This window comes from Vidua chalybeata, chromosome 6, assembly GCF_026979565.1.
Source record: "Vidua chalybeata isolate OUT-0048 chromosome 6, bVidCha1 merged haplotype, whole genome shotgun sequence".
In the NCBI taxonomy this organism is placed as follows: Eukaryota; Metazoa; Chordata; class Aves; order Passeriformes; family Viduidae; genus Vidua; species Vidua chalybeata.
Window position 1 is genome coordinate 37,301,454 of NC_071535.1, and position 26,411 is coordinate 37,327,864.

At 47.2% G+C, this 26,411-nt stretch overlaps 1 protein-coding gene across 3 annotated transcripts; it reads right to left on the bottom strand.

Moving 5' to 3' along the window:
• Positions 1-3,232: 3,232 nt before the first annotated feature.
• Positions 3,233-26,411, bottom strand: LOC128790250 (transmembrane protein 151B-like). 3 transcript variants are annotated; one of them, XM_053946834.1, is made up of 3 exons: positions 25,953-26,022; positions 7,474-7,571; positions 3,233-6,551 (listed from the first exon to the last, which is right to left on the bottom strand). In XM_053946834.1, exon 3 carries the CDS (start codon positions 6,516-6,518, stop codon positions 5,121-5,123), a length of 1,398 nt encoding a protein of 465 aa, XP_053802809.1. In that variant the 5' UTR covers positions 6,519-6,551; positions 7,474-7,571; positions 25,953-26,022; the 3' UTR covers positions 3,233-5,120. The 3 variants fall into 3 exon arrangements, 2 of the variants coding, with proteins under 2 accessions (XP_053802809.1, XP_053802808.1); XM_053946833.1 differs by lacking the exon at positions 7,474-7,571 and having other exon boundaries at positions 25,953-26,411; XR_008431674.1 differs by lacking the exons at positions 3,233-6,551; positions 7,474-7,571 and adding an exon at positions 21,047-21,622 and having other exon boundaries at positions 25,953-26,040.

Below are 26,411 nucleotides of genomic sequence, written 5' to 3' on the forward strand. Positions count from 1 at the left end.
TGGAAGAAGTCACTTACAAACAGTTTTTTAAAAAATCTGGCGCTGCCTTTTCGTAGGAGTTACAGTGACAATCTGGGTTGAAAGGTGCCATAAGGAGCAATATCATTACAACACGATGCAGCTCTTAGCTCTGCCACAGTCGTCAGCGTGCAGCACTTGCCTAGCAGCTCCTGCAACACTCTGGAAACCTGGCTAAAAGAGGAGTGCAGGGAAACTGCATTATCCTCAGGAGCGGGAAGGAGAAACTGAGGCACAACAAGCTCATATAATTCCATTCCAAACTCTAATCTTCACTCCCCCCCGCCAAATAATTTGCATTTCTGATAGGAATTTCTAGGGGACTGGAGCAATGCCAAGAAGATTTCATTACTAGAATGTAAATGTCACTCCCTCCCCAGTGCCTCCTGCTGCAATGAGGTAGCTGGGAGGAGACACTGACAAAGCCATCCATTCGAGTGCTCGTGGGAAGTCTAGTTGCACTTGGGGACAGGAAATCGCCAGGATCACTGCAGTTCTTGGGCTGAGAGGTTCTGTGCTGGTGCTTGCTAAAAGCTTCATGCACACTTGCTGTCGCTGCTGCCTCTCCCCAGGTGTCCATCCAGCTACATGGTGTGTTTCTGCACTTAGGGCAATAGCACCCTCCAGAAGGCAGCTACTTTTGCAGATCTTAGTCGTCTCATGAGAAAAAAAAAATAATGGCCATTAGAATATTGACATGTTTCTATGGTGTTTTCCTTCTACGGATTTCTTCCAGCCCTACAATTACAGAGGCTTACACTACACTGGTCCCATGGGCTCAGGAAGTGCTCCAGTTGTAGCATGGCACAGGCCAGGCTCAGGGTTGGTGTAAGAGAGCGAAGCTTTGCTGGAAGAAGTAGACCAAGAGGGATTTTCCCCATCAAGGGATCTGACTTCAGCTGTTCTGAGAAGGGCTTTGTGCTAACAGTGATAGGCAGGAAGAGCCATATGAAAATTGGACTGAAATTCTGCACACACTGCCAGTTGAAGTGCAAACTGCAGTGGGAAAACTTACAGAGGAGTGCAGTATCACCATGCAGAAAGCAAAGGAACTGGTGAATCTTAAATGTTTTTAGGAACTGGAGACAAGCTCTCTTGGCCTCTTGTGGCACTGATTCAACACCATGGCTTTATTCTTCAAGCTGTAACATCAGTGACAGTGCTCACTGTTCACACACACAGGACACAGCTGCTGTCTTTCTGGATTACATTCTTTCCTTACTTCTGCTGCAATAGTGTTTTGCCACATCTCACCAGACATGCTGGGAAGTGTGGGTATATTCCAGAAAATGTCTGAATATCTGTTATTATTATACAATAATCCAGAGGTGGATGCCCAGTGCTGGAAGACTACTGAAGATTAAGAAAAAGAGAAGAAAGGACAAAAGAGAGGGAGGGGAAAATGAGAAGGCAGAAGGAAGAGAAGTATTTGCTGGACTTCCTCACCTTCTTCTACTGTTCAGTTTCTTCTAACTACTGAGACCCAACAGGACATCTGGAACAGGTTATCTCAGTCAGAAAGCAAACCCTCCCATTTCCACATGAGAAGCCATAGCCCTAAAAGTTCAACAAAAGCTGCTGGCACAAACACTGCTCCATTGTCAAAGTAGTCAGTCTGCAACTGGATGGAAAAATCCTTGTGTTTTGTACAAGGTGTTTTCTATAGAGCTGCCTGGTTTGCACTGGGATTCAAGAACTTGTCCGCTTCATCCTCCAAGCTAGGATTTGAAAAGCAGCATTAACCCCTCCATTGCTAGGGGGCAGATCCCTCTTCCTGCATCGGGAAGTGGTGGCAATGGCAAGAACAAGGATGAAGTGGCATTTAAGGGTTGCAGGAGTACAGGAATAGCTCTGCTCTACAGTGTAGGAGACCCAGGATGGCTATTCAGGTGCTTCCTGAATGGGAGATCTGTTGAAGCCAGCATATTTAGTCCCAGACTAGAACAAGAGCTGCTCCCAGCTTTTTGGTCACCACCAAAGGCTACAGCAAGTGACAGGAGGAAGTTCCAAGTGTGTGAGGGCTTTTGCAGCTTAGGGATAGCTTCTCAAATTAATGCCCCAAAGTTGGTCCAGAATACAGTGACTGAGGAAACACAAACCCTGAGGACTTTCCAAAATTTGCCAAGGACAAAACTTGAGAGCTACTGGATAATGCAGTGGCTTTTCAAGTCACTGAAAAGGACTAAACTGAGAATAAACTGTCTCCATTCTCTGCCCAACCCATCATAATGGATTGTTCATGTCAGATAATAATAGTGTTTAACGTGGCTACTTCTAAGGACCCAAATATAATTCTCCATCTTGGCCTATACGTGGGACAAAACTGGCCATCCCAAGACCTTGGGTATGGTATTTAAAGCCATGTGTGGCTGCAGCAGCAAAAGCAGCTCACAAGAAGGCTGAAACTCATCCTGCCTGTCTCTGGGCTAAGCTTACCATAACTGAGTTATGCTGCTCATTTGGGAATTCTCTTAGCTACAGCTGAACTCTGTTATCTTTTCATTTATATTATTCTACCATCTCTTCCCTTCTCCTTTCTTGACGTCCTCCCAACCACCTTCTTCCATAAGGAACTGTGTTGAAATATTCCAGCCTCTCTGTTTCAGCCTCGACCAGCTCTTAAATCTTTCATATGTGCTGGTTTTAACTTTCTGTGTGAATACAGAGAAGGACAGGGAACTCTATTAAAGACTTGCATTTACTTTGTATTCAGAATACAAGGATATCAGGTATGAGTCTGAGCTTTGAGTTCAGGCCTGATCCTTTCATAGTTCCCAAACTCTCCCAGCTCTGCCTGGGTGTGGCAGGTGGCATGGTGTAGATGATGGAAACTAGGATTGGGTCACATTGGTGGATCTAAATTTGGATTTTTCTCTAAGTTTCAAGGTTATGCAGTTTGGCCCCAGCTCAATCATAATCATCACCCCAAGCCCAAACATTGTTCCTCCACATGTCTGGGATGGTTATTTTTTTTTTTTTAGAGGTGCTAAACTAACACATCATATGTGTTATCTGTCTTTTGTGATAAATGCCAAGCTGTCAGAATGAAAATGTCACATAAATCACACACGAAGTATTTACATTAAAAAAGATCAACTCATAAGAATTTTAAAAACCTTTCTGATGGTGCCATCATTTGCAGCAGGTTAACCAGGTATTGCCAATGTTTCCATTTCTGGAGTTAAAATAAACACAGCACATCAAAACAGAGTCATCAAACAAAACCAAAATGTATTTAACATGGTGCAACAGTCAATGCCGTAAGAAATCACCATATAAGTATGCAGAGTTACATATAATCTACACATATCAAGATGACTTTACAAATTTCATATTACATGTTGATACACACAAAATGGACTTGGGAGGAAGCACTTGTTGCCAGCCCCTCTGGGGGCTCAGTTTCTTACCTACTTGTAAGGTAGCACGAGACAACACTGGTGTTGAAAGTGACCGTATGTATTGCGATTGTATTGCATTCTCCTCTGAGTCAGAGTGGATAATAATCTCCACCAGCCATGTGACAAAAGGGTATGGAGCTTGCTCGGCATACAGCCATCCCTTGTGGGACGGAGGTTTGGCAGGTGCGAGGTCCCTGGTGGTCCTCAGTGTGGCCACAAGGTTTTTGGCCCCTGGGTCTCAGAGGGGGCCAGGCCAGAAGGGCAGAGCCCACAGCCCAGAGTGCAGTGGCACGCTCTGTCAGGACCAGACACCTTCTGGATTTGGAGAGGCTGGCACTAATTCTGGAAGGTGCTACACCTGCTCCAGAGGGAGCCTTGCAGGAAGAACCTGGAGCCCCAGCAGGAGTGGCCGGTGGGGCTGGCTCCCAGCTGGGCTCTCTGCCTGGGGCTGGGGTGGCGCCACATCTCACCTGGGAAGGTGAAGTGGGCTACAGACCAAAAGCCCTCCTCAGGGCACATAGAAAGCTGAAAGGTAATGTAGGCAGTCCTACAACTGCTGTAATAGACACTGTGGGTGGAAGAGCTTCCTAACAGCCCCAGACTCTCTGTGGGAGGGTTAATACTATATTTACCTTTCCCTCTCCAGCCCCTCTCCCCTTGTCAAGCCTGTGTTGCTGCACTCAAGTCGAAGGAATGAAACAACCACAAACCAGGCCTACTGTCCTAAAAATAGTGGCATTAACAGGGCACTAATTTACATGATGGCTCTCGATGATTGCTATCAGGGGTGGAGCTGGACAAGGGAAACTACAGCTGGAAATGCAGCAGCATCTCTGCTGCAGACCAGGCAGGGAAGTGTGAGTAAAGGGCATTTTGCTATATTGGTGTACATCACTGCTCCTGAAAAAAGTCCTCAGCATTTCTCAGGGGCTTCATTTGTGGCTGTGTGAGCAGTCAGTGACATTTGTGCTAAGAAAACCTTACTTTTGCCCAATGGAAGATAATTACACCCTGAAAGATATCCTCACTGGCAAAACCCCAGAAAAACTGTAAAGCAAAAGTGAGAGAACTGAGAAAAAAGGGAAGATGAGGGTAAAGCGAGAGGAGAAGAACATGAACAAAGGAGAGAAGGAATGACAGAAGAAGAGGAAAAAAAGATTGGGGAAAATAAAATTTTGAAAAAAGAACCTCGTTTGAGGTTTGCAGGAGGTGACTCAGTGCCTGCAGATCTGAATTCTCCTTCTGACTTGACTCTGGCTGGCCGTGTGCCTTGTGCCTTGCTCTATCTGAGGTTCTTACCTCGCAAAGCATCCAGGAGGGCAAATGTACTGGCAAAGCACAAGCATTTAAAATCCTCCAGCAGCCACAACAACCAAATGCTGTGACTAAAATGCAAAAAAAAAAAAGGCATGAGGGTGGGATTGGAGGAGAGGCAAGGAATCAAGGAGCAAAGGAAGGGTGAGGAGTGAAAGAGTGAGAAGAATGGGGAATGAAAGACATGGGAGACCACATAGAGGGGGAGAAAATATTGGAAATGAGATTAGGTGTGGTCAGAGTCTGTATGTCCTCTTGCAATGGCAGGGGGAAGAGTTGAAATGCATCCTGCTGACCTGCTGTGGAGACTGACACTTGCAGGCTCCCCACTGGTGTCACCGCTGCAATCCCTGTCCCAGAGCAGAGGAGCCAAGTAATGGAGGCCTGTCACAGAGAGGTTTCTAGGCAGGAGGAACGCCTGATATAAAAATGCCGCCTGTCCTGCCCCTCTGGCCTGTGCACGATCAGGACAGGGAAGAATCGGGCATCATGGTAGGTTGGGGGGTTCTCGTTGACAGCCAGCTGGCTGGAGTAGGAGCAGCACTGCTCATCCTGGCAGCCCCGGTCTGCAATGCTGCTGCTGCGGCTCCTCCAGAGGCCTGTCCTGTGGGAGCCATGGATGCGGCAGAGGGAGAAGCGGCTGGTGTTGAGGGAGAGGCGGGAGTTGCCGCTGCAGCTGTGGAAAGCGTGGCGTGAGAAGATGGAGGAGGTGCTGGAGGCACGGTTGCAGCGTTCACAGCCGTGGGCCGTTTCTCCGTAGCGACACACCGTGTAGCTGTTGTAGGTCGGGGAGTTGGCCAGGTCCATGAGCATGGCCTCCGAGTAGCTGGGGATCAGCTGCCGGTTGGTGCAGATGTGCCACTCCAGCTCGGTGCTGTCCTGCGTGGTGTCCCGGGGCATGCGGTACCGGTACAAGGGCTCCTCCGCTGTCGTGGGTGCCGTGTACTCCAGGCCCAGCAGCTTCTCCACGTGGTAATGGACATAAGCAGTCCGATACTCTATGAGTACCCTGAGTGGCCACGAGATCATCAGGATAGCTGCCACCCAGAAAGCATAATGGGACACGTACCACGGGAGGTGATCCGGGTCTCCGTAGGCCATCATAAGCTCTTTAAAATCCACATTTTTGAGCTGCATGCCTTCCCTCACCTCCATGTAGTCATCTAGCCCCTCAATCTCTGTGAAGAAATGAGCTCTCTGAGTCAGGTAAGAGTTCTCAGACTCGGTGTTGGCAAAGCTGAAGCATTTGGTGAACCTCAGCTTGGTGGCTGTATAGCTCTCCAAGCCCAGGAGCTCCTTGGAGATGTCCTTGTAGCCACAGTGAGAGTAGTCAAACTCAGCTTCAGCCACGTGTGTGTTGACCCTCTCATGGTAGACCTGTGTGGTGGTGTAGGCATCACCGTTGCGGTACCGGGTCACCTGCCGGGTTCGCCGAACGAAATGGTAGCTGATGGCCTTCCACCAGATGCATGGAGTGGCTTGCTGCATGCGGTTGATGCACTCATACACACTGTCCACGTCTGCCTTGTACTGCAGCTCCCTCTTGACGTGGCAGTGCCAGCACTCCACCAGGTACACCACGTACAGCATGGAGAGGAAGGCCAGCGGGATATAAACATAGCCGTCCGAGCACGGGCTGTCATGGTAGATCATAGACTTGCCCTTGAAGGAGCTATCGAAGCTGAGCTTGGTGACTCTGGCCAGCTGACACCAGGCCACTGCACCCAGGCAGCCATACATGAGGATGGAGAGGAGGAGGCATTTCCAGTGGGACTCTCGGCACATGCAAGCGCTCAGGGACTGTTTCACAGGGCGTTGCTTCAATCACACCGCCGTGCAAGGGGAGAGAAAGACAAAGAGAAAGCGAGGAACCCATCAGTCACGCTGCTTTGCACAACACACACAGTGGCTGCTTGCCATCAAGGCTGTGTCTGGCTTTTCTCTCGACTCACTGAGAACTGGGACACCACCCTACTTAATAAAAATGTCGATATAAACAGAAACACCCTGCCAGGGACAGAGGGCTCTGGACAAAGGTCTTTCCTTGCTTCCTTCTGGCTCTGGGGAGGGAAGTTGTTTGTGTAGCAGTGACACGCTGTGCCCGCACCCAGGTGAGATGGGCACCTCTGCAAGGAGCAAGATAGGTCCCCATCTCCTTCTCCCTGCCTGCTGCCAGCATCGTTTACACACCCTGCTATCTACAGAGGTCGAGAGTGCTGAGCAGGTGAACAGCCAAAAATGTGGGGCTGTGGAATTGCCCCTTTGCTTTGCGAGTGCCCCATGCTTAAGTTCCCACATGCTGCTGTTGGGGAGGCTCAGGAGTAGTGTCTGTCGCAGAGCTGCGGCCCCACAGGTTGTGCCAGCACAGGAGGACCAGCATTTCACGAAGCTAAAGCTGCTGCCTGACTCAGAGCTGACTCACATCCAACCCTGAAACCTACCAAATGATCGACACCATTTTCTTGGAGATGAGCCATCAGGAAAATGACTAGATTCAAGCACATTTAGTTGAAAAAATTGTTAAGATTACAGCACGATGCAGCATTGATTCAGGCTGGTTACACCAGCTCTGACCTAAAATACTTGAAAGCTTCAGTGTTGTACCTAAGGGTGTACTTGTGAATATTTAAAACAGCACACCCCCCTCTTTCAAGTCCCAAAAGCCAGGCTGGGAGCAGAGCTGGGTTCACACTCCTGTATTCCCACTTCATCCCTGAGAGGGCACAATTGCAGTCCTTACCCCAGACTGGTGCAGTGAATCAGCTGCATTGTCATGCGATGTTCAGCTATAAAGAAAAATGCCAAATGGAGCCAAGCATCTTCAACAGAGTTGTGTCCCTGCAAAGAGCAGCGGTGGCATGAGTTACACCACTGGCTGGCAGCTGTCTGTCTGTAGAGAGTGCAAGAAGAAAAATCCCCACTGCCCTAGTGGGTAATGGGGAGGACTGTTTGCATCCCTTTGGTTACTGCCATCCTCTGCCTCTCTCCTAACTGAGGAAATGACAGTGAGAAAGCAGATACACACTGATACTCATGCATCATCATGCCCTCTGCCGAGCCTGATTTCATGCAAAAATAGAAGCACACTGTTACTCCTTCTCCCAAGGGCACACCTCTAATGCATCAAACTGCTCTGTAGATGCCAACAGATGCTAGGTTCAGGAAATGTCTTCTCTTTCTTTTTCCACAGATAAATTTCTCCCCAACCATAGAGGATTTTATGACTTGCTGTGAACACTGCAAAACTAGATTTCATGGGGTTTGGTTTTGATAACTTTTGGTTTTCATAACTTTTAATCTGACACTGTGTAATTGCAGAGTAATTTTTTTTTGATTTTAAGAAGTTACACCAGTATACACTTGCAGGAGCTTAGGGCAGAATCTGGTCCTTGATTCTTCCTGATACATCCATAAGGAATCAGTAAAAAAAATTATATTCATATCCCAAAACTTTTGTACATGTGTCAGAATATTCTGGGCTATATTCTAGCTTCTGTAGTCTCTTTACAGCAGCTAAAACAGATGTAGAGAAGCTAAGTGGGTTATAAAGTACGGAGTACATAACTTCTGTAGGTAGAGCAGTGAAAAAAACTCAGTATAGGTAAGAATAAGGCTGTTTTTCTTAGCCTTTTGCATGAAACTTAGAGAAAAGCCATGAGGTGGCTTCAGGCAGTCCCTAAATCAACTAAAAAATAACTAGAGAAGTTTTGGGAGTGAATCCCCTATGTGCAGCCTATGTGCAGTCACGGAGAGTTTCAGTTCTTGAAACTCTTGTCAAATGCCCACAGCTCAGTCTCAGTGTGATTACTGCCCCAATGTAGGCTTCTGCCCCAGCTGTACACTAGACCAGGTCAGAGCCCCAGGCCTCCTGACTCATGGGAAACCTACTGGAAATCACTGACTTTTATCCTTTGTCTCTTCTTGACATGAAACCAGAGTTTTTAACTTCTACAGTAATGCAAAAACATAAACTGTAATGAAGCACTATCCTTTTTTTTTCCTCCCCTGAAGGTTTTCTGAGGTGAAGAAACTTTAACCATTAACATCTCTCTACTCCAGGCCCTGAGACTGTGCAGAAGGTACAGCAGGACAATATCCCAACACATGAATTTGTGCTCTCATTCAGGCTTCTGCTGGTACCTCTCATTTAAAGTCACTTATGGTTCATAAAGTGAACAGTGCCAGTGGACCCACCAAAAAATGCCCAGCAGTCAGTTTTAATGTAAGGTGAGCGCTTAAGTCGTTCATGCAGTTCCAGGAACCCCATTTTTTTCTACGACTTGTTGGAAGCACTGTCAGCCTGGCCCTTGGCACAGCCAGGTGACAAGGCTGTCCCATGCCAGTTAGGGCACTATTTGCCAAAGGCACTGCAATCCCACCTTCCCTTTATCTCACTTGCTTTGACTAACAACTTCTCCGTGGTCCAATCTGCAACCCACAGGCTGGCTTCTGCCCAAGGGGTAAGCAGCCCCAACCAGCCCTGCTGCTTAGGGCTATCAGAGGCCATATCACAGTGGGCAAATGCCTCCTAATGTGCTCATCTCCATGAAATGCCATCTCTCCTTTGGGGGATGAGATAGCTCTGGTTCCACCAGTCCTAGAGCAGCGCCCAGCTGGGTTGGCAGTAGCTCAGAGGTTTGCAGGTCCAAGATGACATTTCTGTATGCATCCTCTGGAGGCACTTAAAAAATGGTCTTCAACACACTGAAAGGTCTGGATCAGCCCACGACAGATTTTCTCCACTATTTTCACAGCAGCCTACAAAAAAGGCATCTTCTCTCCTCTTTGCATTAGTGAAGACATGCAGCCATAGAGCGCACTGCTACATCTCATTCACACAGCTACCAGTCCAGTTCAGTAGGGCCTTCCCGTTCAAAACCCTTCGGTAAAAAACTCAGGTTCTTTCACCTGGCTTTTCTGACCCACCGTGTCACTCCTGCTGTTGTTCCTAAGCAAAGCCCAATCTCTACAGGTCCTCAGTTATAAAAGAATCTCTCTTCCAGGGTCTACCTCCACAGCTGTACGGCCTGTTTCAAGTTCTGACCATGTTCATCTGGCCTATAACCCCCTATTTCTCCTTCTCTTTGCTGAACTAATTATCAAACACAATTATACTATTAGAAACACTATTAGAATGTTTGTAAGAAAGATACAAAATAGAACATAACTATAATAAAGGTTCAGACATTAAAAAATCTAATAAGGAAATATATATTTTCATCTCTCTCTGCATAACAAATTCATTAATATGTTAAACCAGTGGCTCTCAGACTTTATTAATTATCATACCACCTTCTTACAAGAATTATGTTTGTGGTACCGTGTGGAATTTTCTCCTTTCTGTGCATAGTGTTTCAGATTGAAACAGGGCAAGCTTGTATTTCTGGATGAGTACAATAAATGCTTAAGGAAACTAATAATGTCCATGATAACTTGGGCTAGCCAGCGAACAGGAGCTGCATTGTTTGAGGAATGCTGTGGCATCTGTGTTGTTTTCATGTGGAATAAAAGCATAACCCCTGGAAAATCTTAACAGAGAAACATAACTGAAAGAAATAAATGAAAAAAGAAAAAACAGAGAGCCTGACAGAAAGCCAGAGCCAAACAGGGAGTAGAATAGATGGAGGCTCAGTTGTCAGGCACTTTGTCTGCAAGCTAGAACTAAAGGGCTTGGTTCTCTAACCCAAACCACGAGAGATGTCCTCCATTTCCTGCTTGCGGGGGCTTTGCTTTGGGCTTTGCTTCCAGCATTGACCTGAGAAACATCCTGACAGATTAAATGAGGCACAAGTTGCCCACAGAAATTGTGGATGCCCCATCATTGGAAGTGTTCAAGGCCAGGTTGGACAGGCTTTGAGCGTGTCTGGTCTAGTGCAACATGTCACTGCCCATGGAAGGGGGCTGAAATGACAGGAGCTTTGAAGGTCCCTTCCAACACAAACTGTTCTGCGATCTACAACCACACATTGTGAAGAGGAATGGATTTGTCAAATCAAATGTTTCACCCAAAAGGTCCCAACCAACTCTGATGACAGTACAAATGGTAAAAATTCCCTCTGTTATGAATGGAATGTCATGAAGCAGCAGAGCTGAGCTGTCAGTATCACTGTTTATGAATTTCAAACTGTATTAAATACACATGCTGTTAAAAACATCTTGCTAGTCTCTGGCATGCTGCTGAACTGCTTTCAGAGGCCTCCCTTCTCACTGCACCTGACTGGATTGGAAACTCCTGGTAACTCTTACCGAAACTATCCATAATCACATGACAAAATTCACGTAACTCTTCCACATTTAAAAACAGTAACCAAAAAATATTTTCCAAATTCTTTAGCAGATGTCATCATGAATGAAAAAAATGTCATGAGTGAGAGGTGGCATGAGTGGGGAGGGCTGTGTGTTCTGAACCTTGTGGAGAGTGACAAGGTTTAGGGATAGCCTGCCCTGAGCTGTCCCTATACCCAGGCAGTCATTCAGCCCCACAGTGCTGCTCTGTGCTTGATTTTTTTTGGCCCATCATTTCTAGAAAGCTCAGACAGAGCAAAGGCTGTGTAACGCTCAGTCAGCCCCATATGGTTTGCTTGCTCTCTGGTGGTGTTGAGCACTCTGAGACACTAAAATTATAGATGCTATTTAATTTGTGGCCATAGTCACTGGAAAATAGTCTAGAAATCCCTAACTGTTGATGGAGAACTGGAATTTCAACTGACACCTGTAGGAGACAGGAGTTTCCAGGCTGGCAACATTTCAATTATTTCTTCTTTAAGAAACTCAGCTTGCAAATGACAAAATATCCAGGCAGTGGCTGAAAGGGCAATTGCCTTCAAAGGCATCCTCTGATGGCAGATACCCAAGATCAAAAGCACATTTGCAAGGGTTGAGGTGAAGCCTCCTTTGCACAGGCATACCCACCCAACTCCTCCTGGCTCAACAGCAGGCAGGTCAGGTTCCAGCTGCAGCAATCATAATTAAAACCATTCAAACGTGCTCTGTGTTATAGGAGAGTGCAGATTTGGGCTGTTAATCTTGCCTAGCGTAAAGAGGTGGAGAGAGAGAGTCAAGGGGGTGTGCACAGCCTGGCACATCCCCTGCTTAACATCTGGTGCCAAGCATGCTCTGGTGGCAGGAGCAAAGGCCTGGTGGTCAGGGTTTTGGCTCTCATATCCATTCCCTGACTCCTTACAAGTGACCAGATTTAGGACACTGGTAGGTAAGTTGTACCTGGTAACCACACTGAGTGAGCCTAAAAGTGACTGCACTGGGGGTGGCCAAGAATGAAAAAAAAAGTCCCTCAAACCCTGACTTTTCCTTAAAAAGCATCTTCAAAATGTAACACCGATGCTAAAGAACAAGAACAACACATTTCTGGAAAAGCAAACTGCTTATGACTCTAGTCCCCTTTCTCTTGATGAATACATAGAACAAATTGATTCCTCAAGGCAGAAGCCAAGGTGGTCTGGCTATCCCTGTTCTTCTAAAGGTGCTCCCCACTTAGCAGGAGGAGGAAGGGCCTCCTCCTCCTCCACACAGAGAAGCCCAGACTGATTCCATCAGCCCAGGTTTTTGAATGCCTAACCTGAAACTCTGGTGCCTCTGTTTCACCAGTGTTGGCTCGCTGCTTTTGCTGGCCTCTGGATACAAGCGTGGGTAGCAATGTATCTGAACAACTCAGGCTCAATGTGCACCAGCCACACCCCTTGTAACTGTTCTTATCAGAATTTTCTCAGGGCACTGTGGAATTCATCAAGGTTACTAAGACAAAAACTGTGCTACAATAAGAACAAAGAAGCTGAGAAACTGAATACCAGGATCGCAAGAACTAGATAACAGAGGACTGTGAAACACCTAGACTGTAACCAATACTGAGAAATGGAGGCAGAAAACGAGGGAGCAAGACAAAGGCACCAATCAAGAATTGTGATCTTAGTAGTTTGTAGAATCTATAAAAGTGTGTGTAATGTAAACAATAATCAGCTTCTGCTTGATCATATTGGTCAGTTGTTCAGGAGTCCTGGATTTCCCGCAAGCGTGGACGGAGCAGGACTCAGCCACCAGCCATCCACTAGTGGCAGAGATTCTTACTAGACAATAAACAACCAGACAGTTCTTCAGCCCTTACAGGTAATCACAGAAATTTCTCCTATCAACTTTGCAAGTTTATGCTGGGTCAGGAAGGTTCAGCTTATATTACAACCCAATTTACATTTACACTTTAAGACTGGGAGACACTATGCCTTCTCCTCATATCTCCTGTGTCTCACAGGCAATGCAATTTCACTCTGCCATCCTATGGACAGCCTAGAAACCAGTGGCTGGTAAAAACTCATCTTCCATAAATACACTCTGTTTTAATTGATAGCCTAAAAGAAATGAAGAAGCTGCAATTCCTTTTGAAATTTGTTCTGGTGCTGAACTTCTATTGCCTTTGTAATTTTGTCTTGCTTCAGCCCCCATTCATGGTAGGAGGATGCCCATTCTCCAAGTGATGAAAGACTTCTTTTATATGGATGCCTTTTCACTCAGAAGAGACTTCTCCATTCTAATTATGACATCTCTCAGCCTTCTTTTTGATAATATAAAGGAGCCAAAGTCTTCAAGTCCTTCACTTCACTGCTCTACTTCTTTCTGGTGCTCTGCTCTCTCTTCAGCACCTTGAGATCCTTCTTAAGTCTGTACCTTGGAAGTAAATACAAGACTTCAGCACTTATTTCACTGGCATCATACCAAGAAATAAAATCACCTTCCACTCCCACTCATTCCCCCTTTTTATTGTCTTCAAGGGTTGCATTAAGATATTTATACCCAGCAACATCCCAGGAGTTCATGTTCAACCTCTCACTCACTTGGTTCCCAGGTATTTTTTGAGTCACTCTCTTTTAGGGCAGCTGAAAGGTTGGCTCTACTCTCCACTCTGAAATGTGTAACTTCAGATTTGGCTTTGGATTGAGTAAATAAATTACCAAATTAAGGAGATCTCTAAACGGAATTGTGCTCATCTCATCATTATAGACCAGCCTGCTAATGTTTGTGCCAACTGTAAATGCTACCAGCAGTGGTTTTATGCCTAATTCCAGTGAACAGTGTCAAATCTGGTAATTATTCCTGCAGAGTAATTAGCTAGATACCATATTAACTTATACAAGACAACTGTTTTCACAAAGTTAAGTGCCAATCACAAAAACAAGGCTGTAAGCATTATGTAGGCACTGAGGTGCTCCTCACATTTCCAGTGTTCACTGCCAGGAATAATTCCATGAACAGCTCTGCATACAATACTAAGAGAAAACTTCCCAAAGCTTCAGTAGAGCACATTATCACCTAGATTGCTATTTATGACCTTCATCAGCAGCTGTATTTTACTCCAGAAGTAGCTGTGTAGCAGTGGGGCTTGAAGAATCTCTCTTTCTAGCTGCCTCAGTAGTGCTCATGGCATTCAAATGGTTATGGTGACACTGAAAAAACTCTTGTTTCGTCCCCTGCCAATTTTAATAAATAAATAATTTTTAATAAATAAATTTTAATTAAAAAATTGAACTGAAAGTTGCCAAACTAACACCAATAAAAGGGGAAGAAATAGCTTGTGATTCCTATCTAAAGGAAAATAAGACAAATTATCTTGGAGTCACATTCTTTAAACATTTGATCTATAATTTTGACTTATCCTTGCTATTTCTTCATATGTATCTGTTGACAAAAGGACCTTTTCCTCTTCTGTCAGACTTTATTCTTCAATCTCCTTGAAAACTCCAGCACAAGCTGTATAAGCAGAAAATATGCTGCTGCAGCATGAATTTATTCTGTTTGCTTTGTTTGGGGCCCAAGCTTGACTGTCTGTGCCTGGTTCACAGACAGGTACCTGTGTTCCCCAATTTCAAAAGCATTAACATTCTCCTTTGGGGAAATAATGTCAAAAGCATTTCCTGTCCCTTTAAATCCCACATGCATTTGTCCTTGGTGGCTGACCTCACGAGCTGCAAATTTGCTGAAGGAAAATGCTATCATGTCTAAAATGAAAGAATGAGAGAAAACAGAGGGTAGCAAATACGTGGCCAGAATGGAATTAGAGAAATGAGAGGGAAACATGGAAGGTGGGAAGAAGTGAAAGAGGGAAAAGGATAGCCAGGTCATGCTCCAAATGCCAGTGCTACTGAGGCAGGAGGAGGGTGCTGGCAGGTGAGGATAGAGACCAGTCAGCCTGAGCAGGGGCAGGAGGCAATCACACCCAGAGAAAGGATCTGGGTGAAGATTAATGGAGGCAGCACTGAGCCTGACAGCACCAAAGCATCCTATGAGCCAGCAGTTACTCCAGCCCCTCCATGGCCTGGAAAGCAGATACTCCTGAATGGATGCTTTCTCACTGCTGGGAACTTCTCCAGAAACAGATCTATGCCCCTCTCTCCTCCCCACAGCCTGAGGAGTAGGATAAGGCTGTGCTAAATTGAACCAGAGATTTCCACGGGGGTCAGAGCGTACAGCAGGGCCGATGCTGCAGCTGTGTCTCAGCAGAATGTGGCATCACAGCATGCTCCTGCTGTCTGCCAAAACCTGGCTTTGGGGCTACAAGGTGATTTGGCTGTCTTCAACAACAAAACAACCCCACATCTTGTGATTACTCATGTAAGCAAAGAGCTAATCTTGTAATTTTTCCTCTTATTTAGCAAGAATAATCTTCCTGACCATGGGGAAAAAGGAATGGGGAAAACACTGAGAGAGGTCTGTGAAAAAAAGAGATAAAATCAGCTAAGAAAGAAGAAAAAATGGTGGATAAATTAACATCAGTCATAACTGAATTTGGCCCTGTGGATTTATGCTTGTGATTAATATATCCCAATGAGATACTTGAGAGGGAAAGAGTAATCAATAACCACAAGTCATACACTTTGGCAGGTGGTGACCCGAGTCTGGATGAAAGCAGAATTTTGTCTCTAACTATGACAGACTCCTCAGTCTTGGTCAAGACAGGGCAGGGGAGGATGTTCCACCTCCTGATGGCAGGATAGAACACAGAGAGGACCACTGAGTCCTTGCTAGACAAACCCTAGGCTGTGCTATTAATCAGAACTGAGGAGAGCCCTTACACCAGGACCAGCCTCTGGTGCTGAGAAGGGCTTCACCCCTTCTGCAGTGGACAGGGATGATGCAAGAACAAGGAGATTTCTATCCACTGTCCCCAAGCAGCCACAAGAGATGTGGGTGCATCTATCACCTTCAGCTCCTTAGGTGATCCTGGAGAAAGACCAGCCTGAGAAGTCTGGGGTGACCAGGGAGATGACAATTGCAGAAGAAGTGCAACTTCTCACTGCTTTCCAGGGCTAAATGAACTCTCAGGTCAGATGCTCATTAGTACAGTGAGAAGGAGCCTGACAGGCTGTGCTAACCCAGACCTTGGTGTAATGGTGGGCAGAAGTGCTCCTCCACCATGTGACCCAATCCTGGCACCACATGGGGTATCAGTAATAAGGCCTGGTAAAGAGAAAGGGAGATATTACAACAGTCATCTCATCAATCCCCTCCTGGGGAGCTGAAACAAAATGCCTCCTGCCATCCGTCTTGAACGGCAAGGAGCCCATTACCCCTAGCTCCTGCTGAGCCAGTAGCATGGAAAGGGAAATACAAGGGATAGAAAAAAAAAAAAAAAAAAGCCATTTTGCATCAAAGTTAATCTCCCTCCAGTCCTTGAACACATAGATTGGTTGCTGCACATCTATTTGCTCGTCTGCCATGGGACTCCTGTGAGAATAAAAAGTTCCTGCAGGCAGGGGCCATGATGTCAATGCATAGCAGAAATGCTGTTACTAGGTTTGAAAATAAGAACCTGCATCATGCACTCCACGTGTTTGTAGCGTCACTGGCTCAGGCGTTGGCAACTGCCCTCCTGTGGTGAGCAGGGATTGTCTGGTTTCTCATGATTTAAATCCCTGTGGAGACATAATCTCCTCCTTCCATCAAGGGAGCTGTCAGGGGGAACGCCTCAGGGCAGGCAGGTGCACAAAATGGTAGTGTTAAATCCTTTCCACAGATGAGCCTATTGCAGGACAAGTCAGAACTATGAAAAGACACAAATCTTGCTGATCCACCTGAATTTCAGATGCTAGGATGCCCCAGAAATACCATACAAAGACAGTCTGTTATTTCACACTAATCATCCTCATGTATTCAAGCCAGCATCTGAGGAGGAGGAAAGCAGAGGTCAGGACAGAAGGAGCCTACAGTACTCTAAAATGTCAGATTCAGGATTAGGTCCTGCAGGATACTTCTGAGTTCTTCAAGCAGAAATAAAGGAAATCCCAGAAAGAAAAGCCATTTGGATCCCTGCCAACATATATGCTGCTCATTACAGCAGGATAGGAAAGCCACTCAGTACAATACAAGGGTGCATATGTGATTGTCATAAAGAATTTGGTCCTAAACACATCCATAAGTGATGTTTCCTCAAGCTGCTCCAAGGAAAACTGTGCAGTTGCATCTTCAGTGCCAAGGAATCCTAGCAACAAAATGGTCACAATTTACAAAATAGAAATCAGGGCTATTTTTGTGGCAGCTTTTTACAAGATCACCAAAATGCTGCACTAACAAAATTACTGCTTCCGCCCCCCCCCCCCCCAAATTGCTGATGTTGCTGCCACTGGCTTTTGACTCTGTACCAATAAAAAGTGCATATTTGGAGGCAGAGGATTTTCCCCAGTAATGCCAGTGCTGGGTATGAATTCATTAGGAAAGGAAAGCTGGGATTCAAGCTGCCTCAGAACAAGAGAGTAAGAGCAGTTCTTTTTTCTACACTTTAAGAACCCACCATACTTAGCTCATATTACCTACTCCCCTGCCTTGAATATCGGTGGTTTCCAGTAGACACGGGGAAAATTTTACAGGTATAACTAAATGGCTTACCTCAACACTTATAACTTAACTGATAAAAGCATCACACAACCACAAGAAAGCTCCTGGGATGCAGTTCCCAGCCACTGTTGGATTAGTAAGGCCAAGGAATTACATAAGCCATAGCTGGCTGTGTCACTGGGTATTTTGCAGCCTGCCTCATACCTAGGCAGCCACCTGCCCTCCACCACAGCCAGCCATGCTGCACAGAGGTGCCCTTGCCCCTGCTCCCACTGCAGGGACATCCTAAAAAAAGACTCATGGCAGCATCTATCCATCTGTTCATCCCCTGGCTGCAGAGTGGAGTGATCCTCAGCAGTGTGCTCCAGCCTGTGAAAGCCAGACCAGCTCCCTGCACCTATGGCATGCTGCTGCAGCACAAAAGTACCATGGCCCCCAGGGATCAGCCAGGTGCAGCTTGCTGACTGGTGCACTGGTGTCCACTCAGTGGCTCTGCTGAGATAAAGGGAAAATTGACACCAGCCAAGGGAAAACAGAAGGACAGTGGGACCAGCTCCCACTGCTTCAGCCCTTGAGGGATGAGGACATCAGGGAAGGGAGAACGGGAGAGTAGCTATCTGCCAGCCTCTGTGCTTGACAAAGTCTCATCTGAGTTCAGCAGGAATCCTGTAATGCTTGCTTTGCTCCCACCTTTACACATGCGATGCAGCTCCGCAGGGGTGAGAGAGGAGCAAGCAGGGAGAGGAGGCTGGCTGTGCTCCAGCAGGTGTGTGCTCTCCTGTGCTGTGCACACCATCAGCCTGCAGCAGGGGATCTCAGTGCCATAGTCCAGTGGTGTAGGGAAGCTCCTTCCTTCTGCTCCCAGGTTCCTAGGGTCACTGGTGCTCTTCTCATCCTTGAGGAGCATGTCCTGTGCCTTAGTGTTCTCACCACTGCCACAGGTCTTGTGTCCTGCCCAACCTTCCTTCAGCCTCAACACGGGGAAGTGAGGGACTGAAGCCAAGCTGGACAACAGCTACGGATCAGTTTCCTTGAGCAAAAAAGCAGAGAGCCAGTAAAGACATCCTTGTGAGGAAGAAGCCAGAGCGGTGTTAGCTCCACACCAGTTCTCTAGTTTGCAGCTTATTCATTGAATGCCTCTGTTTAGAGACTTCATAAATGAGAAAAATAGTTCATGATTATGAATCCCTTTTAATCTTTGCTGAGTCTAAAGGAACACCTTGAGATTTAAATGAAGGATATAGAAACAGCTCTCAAGTCCTCAGGAGAAATATGATCCAGGACTGATCCAAGCTCCTGTGAAGTCTGGGTAAGTCTTTCAAAGGGATCTGTGAATGAAGGTTTGCCCAGAATCATGGTGTTTTATTTTTATCCTCACTTATTTGCAAGGCCATTCTTTTATCTAGCTAAACCAGAACAGCATGGCTCTGTGATTTGAACTGTCAACTTCCATCCTTCCCATGTGCGACTCCCCAGCCAGAGCCTTTCAGCCACACCTCAGCAGAGGCAGTGCCAGCCCCACGGTGCTGGGCTGCTGCAGCTCAGGCTGTGGCCATGCCAGGTCCTTCATGCTGCTGAGCTGAGCATCCCTCACAATAACACCCAGCCACTACTCAGGTTTCAGCTGCTCTGTCAGATTTGGGGAGTGTGTTTCCCCATCTCTGCACCTTGCTGAACACAGCTGTGACCTCAGCATGTCAGGTTTTTATAATGGTGCTCCAGTTAAGATAAGGGAGTAATCCCAGCAGCTAATGCTTCCCTGGGAGAAACAAGTTTTCATTATAAATATAATTTCTCTCTCTGTCTTGCTTCTCTGTGACACATTCTGCAGCAATATGTGACAGCACAGCAGGTGAAAACTTCACTGAAAATTCATTTAAAAACCTAATGGTTAAAAGGGATCCTGAGAGCCAGGACACTTGGCTTTTATTTCTTGCTTTGACTTTGACCCATGGCATGCTGTCAGTACACCTTCTTACACCTCCTGAAGACACTGAAAAAATAGCAAAAATAGCACTTATAAAGTGATTTCACATGAGCATTGCAGCAGCACACTCCAGGAAGGTACATCATCTGCATGTGAGCTGTTGCACCCTGCCACTCTGAGTACCAGCTGGTGGGAAGCAGAGGATTTAGCTCCTTGCCCTGGCCGGCTGACAGGCAGTCCTCTGCAAAGAACCATGGAACACCTCAGGCCTGAAGACAGACTGTCACCCCCACCCTTTCAGCACACACGCTCACTACGCTCCTCTTCTACCAGGTACTGGCACTTCTGGCCACCTTACCTCTAGGAAGCCATGAGGGAGTCGTTCCCTTTATTTTTGGTCTTTAGAGGGACTCTAATGCTGGCAGGACTCTACTGGCAGATGTTACCACCCCAGCCTCCATGGTGCTCTGTGCTCCCTCTGCCCATTGCAGAGTGGGGAGGTGGCATGGTTTGTTCTTGTGGGTGTGTTGTGCTCCACAATTCTTGGGCCAGCTCCTAAGGGCAATCAATCACACGAGTATGAAGAAGGCCTCCAGCCATAAATCCATCACCACAAATCACTTCTTTCCCAAAGCCATGACCTGCAGAAGTCTTTGACTGATCCCACTCTCTTCCCTGGTAAGGTCACGTTATTCAGACTCCTCATTGCCAGTCACCTCAATTACCTACCCTTGGTTTCCCTGCCAGGAGCGGGGCCTTCATGACCTGCTCTTTGCCCTTTGCTGTCAGCTCCCACCTTGCCAGGCCCTGCTCTCACCAGCTGGTGGCTGTTTCCAGCCCATCTTCCATGAGGCCAGTAGTACCAATCTTTCCGCCTCTGGTGGCTGAATGCTGAACTGGGATGTGCAGCACCTCATCTGGATAGGAATGGTGCTGTGTGTGAGTTAGGATTCTCTGTGCATTATTCACCTGATGTAAAACCACGGAGGCCAAAAGTTCACACACTTCAGGGGGTGTGAGCCCCCTCATCCTCTCATCCTCTCCCAGTGGCATGTGTGGCACCTTGAGAGAGGCTGCCAGCTACATCAGACACTGCTCCACAACCTTAACTCCACACTGGGAAGGCTGCCAGCCTCCTGTGCCACGCGCAGCCAGGCTCGTCCGTCCTTCCCACTCATCATCTGTCACGCCTGTTTCAGGCACTTTTCTTCCTTGCTTTTACTGCAGGGGAGATGTGCTGTGGGCAGAGCAGCCAGCCTTCAGGGAGGAGCTGGCATGGGTGCCTGTCAAAGGCAGCCTCAACCCCTGTCCCCCCAGTGTGGTGCTGCTGGCAGAGACCTGTCCAGCTCCACTGCAGCAGCATCCTTGCTATAACACATGGTTGGCTCCCCTGCAGAGAGGTGCTGAAATGAAGCTGCCCTGTTAGAGTTTTGGGGAGTTAACAGAGCTGTTACAGGAACTGTGACCTCGAAAAGTTTCACTGTGTGCTATTTTTAACTTTACAGGTCTTAAGCTCTGAGGAGCACAATGAATGATTCGAGTCTGAAAGTGAACTACATTTTCCTTTATTAGAACTTAAAAACTAATTAACTACTTAACCATGCTTTATCCAAAAAGTAGAACTTCTGAAAACTCAAACACAGCCTTATCTGCTGTGTCACAACAGCATCACTGTAACAACTGAAGGGCCTTACAGTCCTGGTGGTAGTTCAGCAGCCATTTCCTTTGGTGTCAATTCATGACAATGTGTTAGGACACATGGTGAAACAAGCCCTACTCACTGTGGATTACTTGGGGATACTTTACTCCTTTTAGTCTCTGTTTCCACAAAGTCACTGCTCACTGGCCATAATCTGAGCTATCTTCTTCCAAGGTGCAGAAACAGATGAAAGGAAGTAAAGTGCTGCATTCCCAGGGAGCAGATACCTCCTACCTCACTCTTGCAATGGCTTGCACTGATTGCAAAGCATCCTTGGTATCCACACTTCCCTTCTTGGGGGAGATCATCCTCTGGGGTATCTGAAGTGAGAAACGGAGAACAAGGAGAGTATTTGGGGCTTCCAAAAAGTGTGTAGACCCATTGCTTTTCCACCAGTATCAGGCGTCCAGTGTCAGGTCTGTCCACCTGAAAGAGCAGCATTAGAAACCAAGTCTGAAGGGGACCTACCGCCAAGTCACCTAGTCTGTCCCTTCCCCATGATGCCACATCTGCACATTTAACAGCCATTTGCCTAAATTGTCCTTGTAACCCTCCAGCAGCAGAACTCAACGAGCTCCACAGTTGCTACAGTCCAGAGCTTCACTGAGAAGATTCTCCTGCTGGAGGGGTTGGAAAAGTCAGCCTGAAGGAGCAATTCACTTCATTCTCAGCCATGGTGACAAGAAGCAGAAGACTCTGCCTGTAGTGGCCCACACAGCTGGAGACCAGGCTGCCCTCCAGAGCTCAGACACATTCATTTGGTATTTCCTATCTACTTTTTTAAAACTCTTGACAGTTTCTCATGTGAAGTGCAGAGAAGACAGCCAACTCCAAGGCACCAAGAACAGACATGTGATCAGAAGATAAAGTGGGGCAACAAAAAGAGCAAGAGCAAAAAAAAAAAAAAACCATGCAATGGCTCAGCTTGGATTTTCTTATGACAAGAATCTGCAATGCAAATACTGCCCGAAACTGCAGGATCATGAAAAATACTGCCACTCTTGATGGACTTTTTCCTTTGTCTCTATGAGGGAAATAGTTTGGAACAAGGAATGAGGAGCACTCTTTGGTTTGTGTCTACTGAATAGACCAAGGGCAGGAAGGGAAGAGAGGGGCCTGTCCTATTTGACTTTCATTCAAGAAGGGGAATATCATGCATTTTGCCTTAAATAGATAACTGTTTGGTCAGTCATAGTCACTTGGGATGGTGACAGCTTTCCACCAGGCTAACCAGCACCTATCATTCAGAGGATTAGCTGAGCAGGTTTTTGCATGAGGTTTGGAAGAGCTGAGGAGAAGGAAGAGAGTTTTCCTAGGAATCAAGTCTCACTCATTTCCTACCCTTCTCTGGACAGTGTCTGTCGTGTGAGTGCCCTGGGCAGCTTTTGAAGGGGGAGGTTTACAAAGAAATAGCCCCTCTCTGGAGATTGATACCAACGGTGTCTCAGCAGCTTTTGCTTAACCTCTCACCCACCTGGGTACAACTCAGCCCATAGATGGGGACAATTTAAAGCTAACCGGTCTGTTAGTAAGGGCTGTATGCCTCGTGTTTTCAGTGCCATAAAATAAGCCTTGACAAATAAAAGAAATGTTGGGGGAAAAGGATAAAAAAGCTGGATAACTAAATGGAGTCAATGCCCCAAGCAGAATGTGTCTCTTCAAGGGCACACTGAAGAGGAAAGGTCCCAGCTACCCTTTGGACTGGACAGCCTGTAAAGCTGTAGCCTGCAAACAAGCACTAAGTATGGTCTCTTAACTTAAAACACCCCTTCGGCATTGTTGTGACCACAAGTAGCACTTTACAAATTAGCCCCTGTTGCATTTTGCAATGGCAACACGAGGCAAATGAGGCAGTTTTAAGAGACCCCTCTTTTCTATAAAATTTCCATCAGAAAGCTAATGACTGTGGGTTTCAGGAACATTGACCCATGAGGTTTTCCCTTTTATTTAAATAGCTTAACTGATTACATTATGTCATACCCAATTTAAGTTTTTAAATATAGAAGAGAAGATAAAACCAGGCATGGACAACTGCTGTTTGACTTTGCCAGTACAGACAAGACAAATACATATTTCAAAATGTCAAGTGGCTGCTGCTTTCAGCTTTCTTCAGTGATTACTTGGCTTTGGAAACAAAAAATGATGTTTTTACTCACCAGATTTGTTTTCCTGAAAAAAACCCTCTTAATTTCCAACAAAGTTTTAAAGATTTTAATATTTAAGACCAATTGAGTTATAAATTGGTAGAAATTAAGAAAAGTCACTATCAAGTCTTTGGTGTAGGTATAGGCTGTCACAGTAACGAGAAAAGCAGCCAGCCCACTATTTAACCAGGGCAGTACAGAGCAGCAGGTTCTGCTGTTTCAGAGAGGAAAGCAAAGGCAAGTATCTCCAGAGAACCAATCTTCACTAATAACTGCTGAAACATTTGAAAAAAGGAATCCTTTGCATACTCTCCCCTGAAAGATCTTGATTCCTCTTCACAAGAGTTTGTAGAATGGTAGAATCCTACACTAATAACAAAAGCACATCTGTTCCAGATCATTCAGCTCAAGCAATTAATGTTTCATTAGAAAAATGCCAAATCAGAACACTGTCAGGTAATCTGAGGGCTTGCTCTGACATTCAGCAAAGTCAGCAGGAAACCTATGTGGTCCTTGGCAGAAGAGGACAAGGGCCGAGGCAGGAAAGTGAACTGCTGCTCTCCTTCCTGCTCTGCAGCTGCACCTTCGCACGTCCTTCATTCAAAAATAAAAACTTAGACTTCAGACACATTCTCTGTTACTAGCTCAGGGTTGCATTGATTTGATACCCAATAAAGGCAATTTTCAGTTGTTGTTACCATTTAGGTCCATGCATTTGTTCTAAGTGAAATCCATAAATGACAAGGCTTAACAGAGGAGCCCATGAAATGCCCATTTAATACCAATACAGGGCACTCACATGCAACTGCAGGTCCAGGTGCAAAAAGGCTATTTACACGGTGAAGGGGAAGGCATGAGGAAGGACCAACATTGTAGGACTGCAGTTTTAAGATATCACGGGCGTTTGAGATATAGACGCAAATGTGCAAATGTTTGTGTTGGAACAGAAGAAGAACTGAGAACAGGATGAATGAAGCAAGATACAGATAGTGCTTAGCAGAGAGATCAAGTGCTTTCTTTCTACAAATGGCTTAGATGTTTTTATGGCGGACTTAATACATTGGAAAGCCTTCAGTAGCTCCTGGTCCTAGACCAAATAAATTAAAAAATCCCTTCCAGCATTAAATATCTATTGATCATCTGCAGGGCTGTAATTACATTGGTGTGCTCTACTGCTGGAACACCAGCTGTATCCTAGATCCAGCCACAGCTCTTCACGGTGAACTGTGTCGCAGGTGTTTAAAAAGCAATTAAACAGGAGAAAACCCTAATTTTCACCCATGGATGATAGTTTTTTCAACCTGAGCTGCAAAGCCAATTTTCAATTATAGGTAGTTTCAACTGCTGTTTGGATCTACAAGTATCCTCCTAAGTAGGATAAGTATCCTGCAGCCTCACATAGGCCTTGTTGAGGCTACTGGATTTTGACTACAGGATTATATGACTGTTGATGAGCCATGGGACCTGCTAACAAAAGCTTTAAGCAGAATGACTGCACACAGCAATGTTCCAGGGCTGCTTTCACTTCTGTTTTCAATTTTCTCTTCTCTAAGCCTGTTTCAAGGCTGCTCTCTGCATTCCTAGGAGCATGTACATTCATTTTTAACTCCGTATTATGAAGAAAGTTTGCACACTTCCATGAACCGCACATGGATTACATGACGTAAATGGCAGACCTGTCAAAACTGTTGGAAGCAAAGACTACATTAAGCGTAGAAGAAAATCCCAGATATTTCTAAAATAGGACAGCTTGCTGTGCCAGGTGTGCAGGCAAGCACACACACATTATCACCTACTGTCACACAGCCCTGCAGTTCTGTCTGACCAATATTTCGTGGCTCAGGATTCCATGTCAACACTCAGACACATCCATTATTCCCTCTCTATGATGTGTAAGGACACAGTAAGTGCTTCACAGATGATCTGAAGAAACATATTACACTATATTTTCTCCACCGTTTTCTGTTGCAGATGATGCAATAGGAGTGCCTAGGCCCCAGGGGAAAAGGAGAGGCATGACCTCCTCCTTTGCCCCCAAACACCTGAAAGCCACACAGCCCGGGACTGCAAGTCCGTTCTCAAATTCCTTGTGCCCCTCCTGCCACCTCCACCAGTGCCTCGCAAAGCTGCAGTCTCCTTGACCATTTCACAAGTCCCCGGGAAGAGGTAGGCTCTCCTAGGCCAAACCCCAAGGGGCTCATTTGGCCAAACTTCCACTGGGCAGGCCCCCTTTCGCCCCCGCTGCATCGTTCCGGTGCAGAGCCGCTGGCTCAGCCGCCGCCCCGAGCCCGGCAGCCGGCGCAGGGCTGGGCGCCGGGGGCCCGTCGGTAAAACCCCGCAAGTAGCGGCCGCCGGGCTGCGGCCCCGGGGGTCCCGCCGGCGGCCCCGGCACTGCAGGGCGCGGCGGGGCAGCACCGCAGCGCACCGCAGCTGCAGGCACCTGAGCAGGCTGTAGCTGCGCTCCTCGTCGCAAACGCCTCCAGCCGGGGTACCCTCCTCCGCCGCGGCTCCCCACACCCCACCGCCCTGCACCCCGTGCCCGCGGCGGGGCTGCCTTTGCCCCTCCAGTCTCTCCCGGCCCGGCCGGGGCGGACGCTCCCGCCGCCGCTCACCTCCTCCCGCTCGGCGGCGGCGGCCCCCGGCGCGGGGGTGCTGCCCGGCCCGCTCTCAGCAGCCGCCTCGGCTTCCCCCTCCGAGGACATCCTTGGCCATCACCGGCAGTTGCGGCGGCGGCGGAGGCTGCGGGACCCCGAGACGGCGGAGCCCCCCGCGGACCGCGCCCCGCGCCGTGGCCGGGGCTGGGGCGAGCCGCCCCCCGCGCCCAGGGCCGCCCTGCCGGGTGCTCCCGACTCCCTCCACCATCCCAGGCAGGCGGGCAAGGAGGGAGGGAAGGAGGCGGCGGAGGGGAGGAGAGAAAGACGAGGCGGAGTGGGGGGGTGCCCCGGCTGCTCCTGGCCCCCCCAGGTGGGAAGGCGACTGCCCGGCGGCTCCCGGCGCGCTTCTGCGGGCGTCTGGGAGCTGCCGGGTGTGTCCCCTTCCCTGGATACGACCTCGCAACCCCTACCCTTCCG

Coding starts and splice junctions, on each gene's coding strand:
- LOC128790250 (XM_053946833.1), bottom strand. CDS start 26,042: ATGTCCTCGGAGGGGGAAGCCGAGGCGGCTGCTGAGAGCGGGCCGGGC. Junction 6,552..25,952: donor CCGCCGCCGAGCGGGAGGAG/GTGAGCGGCGGC, acceptor GTGTGATTGAAG/CAACGCCCTGTGAAACAGTC.